The sequence below is a fragment of the Olea europaea genome, chromosome 11 (genome assembly GCF_002742605.1).
Source record: "Olea europaea var. sylvestris chromosome 11, O_europaea_v1, whole genome shotgun sequence".
In the NCBI taxonomy this organism is placed as follows: Eukaryota; Viridiplantae; Streptophyta; class Magnoliopsida; order Lamiales; family Oleaceae; genus Olea; species Olea europaea.
In genome coordinates, this window is record NC_036247.1 from 37,279,735 (window position 1) to 37,285,145 (window position 5,411).

The following is a 5,411-nucleotide window of genomic DNA, read 5'->3' on the forward strand; positions in this document are numbered from 1 at the left end:
ACTGAGAAAAAATAGTTTTTTTTTGCATATAATTAACAAATGAATTTTGTACATTTGAATAAAGTTCAAAGTGTCGGAAGACAAAATTTTCGATCAATTCTCTTCTTTTTTTACTTAAATAAAAAAATACAAAAAGTTAATTTCGGCCAAGATTATTTTAATAAAATATAAGAAAAACGAAGACGAGTGGAAATATAGTGTAAAATAGAAATTGCATATTATTTTTGGCTTACTCTGATGTTGACGTAATTCATAAAAAGTGGGTGGTACTGTAATAGTCAAATATCTTAAGATGTGTCTTCTATAATTTGCCTTTTAATTTATATTTCCCATTACCAGTTATTTATGTAATTTCACCTAGTCTTTAATCTTTGTTTATTGTTGTATTTGTGTCCTCAACTTTTCTTTGTAGAATTTTAATCATCAATATTCTATTGGCACATTTTGAAATGGGTGGTAATTATGTAGAACTTTTGTATATGTTATTTTTTGTCAATTTAAAAGTGAGGGGCAAGCAGTAAATATGCCTTTTATGCCCTTCTGCCTTTAAGGACCGAACCATCATTAGGGATAAAATGTATTAATTAATAGAGGTTTAAGGATAACAATGCTTCAAAAAGAAGGGGAAAGACGAGAGCGACAATGGGCAAAATTGATATCCTTTTAGTGCAACTAAAAAAGATAGCAATATAATCGTCCATTTTTTTACTCACAACTACTCGGGTGTGTTATAAGGTTTATAAGTTGTGGGTTCTAACAAATTTAAGTTCTCTGTGTTATCATTTCTCGATAAAAATTATAGTGAAACTATATTATTGACCAGGTAAGGGAATATTCTGAGTACTTATTTATAATCTACTTATAGTTCAATCAAGTTAGGTTTGTATATATGAAAAATGTTAGTCTTATATTATTCTTTAAAAGTAGGTATACAACTTTAAGGTTAAAGTTTAAATAATCAAAAAACTCTAGCAAATATTACGATTCAACTCATTTATTTATTGGGAGCTTAGAATAGCCAGTAACAATAATTTGATGCAACAAGGTCCTAAAAATTGTTCTCGTACATTCACAAAAAAATGTCAAATTTCATGTATCTACACGCAATTGACGAGACATCAATAAGATGACATGCGTATTGGCATGTATACGCGTATCCAAACTATTTAGTTACTCCTGTGCGTCGATCTGATTGACTAACATTGATCAACCTTAATATAGTCACACATCAAATTTAATCAACGATACTCTTTAAATAGAACTTAGAAGTACATCACTAATTGTGTCCGAATGATTGAACTCTTTAGCTTAGAGTATGCAAAATACTAATTAACATTAATGAGATATGTTCAAAGATACCATAAATATTTTATTTCCACGAAAAAGAAATATTCTATCGTTTTTATATCTTTATAATAAATGATAGGAATGGATGGCTATGATATATAGACCCATTTTCATTACGTTGGGTGAGGGAATTTAAAATCAAGTCAATATAAGATTGTGACCTTACTAGTATTTGACATATAGTTATTTATAAGATAGCAACAACATAATTGAAAATTTAAATATATCATAATTTAAAAATTTGAAGTTGAAATTCTATACTCTCTTGAAAAAAAATTAAAAAAATAAAAATTGAATAGATCACTATATCGTATGAGAGAAAGATATGATCGTATTGACTTTTCTACTGAAATTTGTAAATAAAGCTTCATTTTGTGAGATTTTATTCTTATTTTCTGTTTAATTGTGTTCAACGTTGTTAAATCTAACTTATCAAAATATGTTTTATAAGTGCTTATGTTGTATATTTATGTAGTTGACACATGCCTAAGATGAGGTTACAACATATGTTTTGCCAAGTATCAATAGTTAAAACAACTGTTCGCATATTGTACTTATGACAATTTTCTAATCAAAGTCATTGAATGTTAGTAATAGATATTGTAGGCACATATATGTGCATATTAATATAACTTATCAAAGGATTGAGATCTCACCACACATTTTTTTTTCTTTCTCTTGGAGGATGTTATCTCACGTTGAAGACTCTAAACATGTTGCTAAGTCATTGTTCAAGGCATGATTAACATCTTGATAGCGCATGACGACTGGATAAAAATTTAGCTAACTTATGCAAAGTTTTGCTATACTCAACAACCCCTACGAATTAAAAAGGAGTCTCTGTTAACCCCCAGGGCACATCTCCAAGTGGTAAAAGAGGAGGGTGGAGAAATCCAGCTTTGCTTGAGGCTGCTGCGTCAAGAGTTCGAATCCTGAAATATGGATTTGGCTCTTGGGTAAGTGCAAGTGTACAAGCAGCCTTCCACCCTGTACCCTTGGAGGCATAACCTGCGATTTACCTCCCTCACATTGACAAATCCTAGATAGTGGAGAAGAATAAAAATTAATAACTATATGTTTGATTCCCATTTTTTTCAAAAAATATTTTTCTCTATTTTTTTTCAACTTCACATTTTTCAATAAAATAATATTACACACAAATTCAAAATATTTCTTTATTTTTTAACCACACATTTTTCATCAAAATACTATTCAGAATTACATTATTTCCAAAAAAATGTGGCTCAAATACGTCCTAAGTAATTTAAAATTTGGGCCTTTAAGGAAAAAAGCTGTGCATGGCGAGAGAAGATAAAAAATAGATAAATAAAATTTGGCAACCGTTTCAAACTGTCATATCGTTTTAGTTTTGTTGCTAATTGTTAAAATTATGACTTTTTTGTCGATCGTATGGTTTTTCCTTTTCAAGAACGGCATATTAGTTTGCAAATCTATAATTTTGCGATATAGATGCAACAACCAGGCCCGGTCATAGGCCTCTGCCTCAAGCCCAAGACCATTAGGAGCCTAATTTTGGCCCCTTTATATATATATAACAAAGTGAGCCGGCCCAAGACTAATTATCCAACAACAAAACAATATCCTTAAATCCCACAACAAAACAACATCCTTAATATACCTTTGAATTTTATCGATAGGGGGGAGGGGGCTAATTTTCATCGTTCGCCTCAGGGCCCATCAAACACAGGACCGACTCTGGCAACAACCTTAAGTCAATGTCGAGGTTTGGCAAAGCCACTTTAGATCTTGAAGATGGAGCATAACTGAATGGTGATTAAAAAGGTCGATAAAATACTTTAAGAACTAGGTTGAAATTTCAGTGACTCTTTATGAAATTAATACTTCAAAAAAATGACTTTGGAATCCAATTTAATAATAGAATAAAGCTGGTTCAATTTTTCTCCTTTGAAAATGAAACCATCAATACATAATTTCAAACCAAACCATGGGCTTCGTCTAACAACTCCATCAACCATAAATTGGAAAGCTTCATAAAGAGCCCTCTTCCAAAACTGGATTGAGAGAGCTGAGAAAACTTAAACAGCTCCCAATACTCTCCTTAGAAATCTTATAATATGTTAGGCTTAAAATCGAAGATGGCCGTTGGAATCCTAACCGGATCATTGGTCTCTGGCAGTCGGGCAAGGGTAGAGGACTTTGCGACTAGTCCAACAAGTGTTATTGATGCCAAGATTCACTCCCCAAGAGGGCTAAAGAATTATGATGTTGGTGGGGTGGGACTAGGCATAGTGGCTGCCCTTGGTGAAGATTCGGCCAACAAGACTGTTTGCAGCCGGAATTCGAGCAAATCCAACCCTATTCCAGTCAAGAATTGTTCAAGAATTAGGAGAGAGTTTGAGGAAATGGAGATGGAAACTATGGAGGATTACACTATCGTGATTTGTCATGATCCAAACAAGCCCTGCACTCGAGTGTATTGCAATGGCACGAGAGGCGACGATTCGATCCCCAACCGCCCTAGTGTTTTTCACCTACCTCCCACCAGAAAATCTGGAGATGTAATGGGTTTTCTGGATTCAGATTTTCTAAGCTCATGCCATTTGTGTAACAAAATACTCCATGGAAAAGACGTATACATGTACAGGTAAAATTCAAGTGCAATTTTTGATGTAAAGTTCATTTTATAGACCAAGAAAGATTCTTGAAAATAATATTGATCCATGATTTGCAGGGGAGAAAAAGCATTCTGCAGCACAGAGTGTAGATATAAGCAGATAGTGCAGGACGAGCGCAAAGAAAAATGCGGCTATGAGACCTCAAGATCAGTCGATATTTCAAGCTCGCCTTACACCAATACCGAGATTTTTTCTGAGGGAATTCTGGCAATTTGGCCTAAATAAAATTGTTACTACAGAATATAAATACTGCATATGAGAAACATCTCCTTTTTACTAAGTTTTGCTTGGGATAAATGACAATTTTTGAACTTTGATGATCAAGTAATGAGTGTGTCCACCCCCAATTCAATCATTCTTATTTCGACCCTTTTAGCGACTTTGCGTCAGATCAAGCTTTTCAGGTGCTGTGTCCACCCCCGCAACAAATTCGTCAAGAATTCTTAATAGCAAGTAAATTTGGCTGTATTCAACTTAATGAATTCCTGAAACTAATTAGCAATCAATTTCGTATTGACAATAGCACAAGCCTGTCTGTCAAGAGCTAATAAAGTCATAACATGAAATTCAACTTCCCCTCTCCACTTTAATGAATCCATATCCAAAAATTAAAATAAAGTAAATAATATTGTTTTCTCTTTCGAACCATTCAAAGATACTTACTTAAACTTGCAGATTTACCTAAATGTATTTGAATAGTATATCGGGACGATCAATAAGATCAAATGTTAATTTGAGCCCACCGACTTTACGATGTATCTTTAAGACGAATTTGCTTCCTTCTATGGTGCTTAAAAGCCTTCAGCAATTGTCTTCCAAAATAGAACCAATTTCATTCAAAACAAAGAATATTTGCAATGAAAATTGTGTAAATTTCTTAGCACCAGAACATGATTTATAGATTTATATATGGTCATTTGAATACACTACAAACATTTTCAAAATAGTGGTGACTGTTCCGCACACAAATTGACTTGGATCAGTGCTTGTGCAATGTTGATCAGATGACACCAACGCACACTTGTAGGCTTAAGATCGAACCCAATAGGATTTATGACTCTCCCTTCAAAAAACTAGTGTCGAACTTCCACTAAATTAACCATACAAAAGTTTTCAAGGTTTCCTATGTGGGATAAATGTTCAACAATTTCCAATTAAATCAAATTCTCCACTTACTTAAAGATTCACGTGGATAACTTTGAAATCAAATACTAAATAACTTTCGATTAATAAATATATAATGTTAATTACCACGAGGAGTAGAACATATATACGCTTGGTCCTATTAATATCGGAGTACGAATCTCATTGAAATGGGAGTTCAAAGTTGACGTATTTCACTAATTTATAATAAACCAATTACAACAAATAAATTCATATAAATTTTCATTTTACACGTTTAAGAGG

The 5,411-nt window shown here is 32.9% G+C and overlaps 1 protein-coding gene across 1 annotated transcript; it reads left to right on the forward strand.

Moving 5' to 3' along the window:
• Positions 1-3,273: 3,273 nt before the first annotated feature.
• LOC111404293 lies at positions 3,274-4,328 on the forward strand. The gene is made up of 2 exons (XM_023033122.1): positions 3,274-3,973; positions 4,061-4,328. The coding sequence occupies exons 1-2, from the start codon at positions 3,444-3,446 to the stop codon at positions 4,227-4,229; spliced, it is 699 nt and encodes a 232-aa protein (XP_022888890.1). The 5' UTR covers positions 3,274-3,443; the 3' UTR covers positions 4,230-4,328.
• The last annotated feature ends 1,083 nt before the right edge of the window (positions 4,329-5,411 follow it).

What these genes read in the sequence shown, in the direction of transcription:
- LOC111404293 (XM_023033122.1), top strand. Translation starts at nt 3,444, where the DNA reads ATGTTAGGCTTAAAATCGAAGATGGCCGTTGGAATCCTAACCGGATCA. An exon ending in AAAGACGTATACATGTACAG is followed by an intron (nt 3,974 to 4,060) that starts GTAAAATTCAAG and finishes CATGATTTGCAG; the next exon opens with GGGAGAAAAAGCATTCTGCA.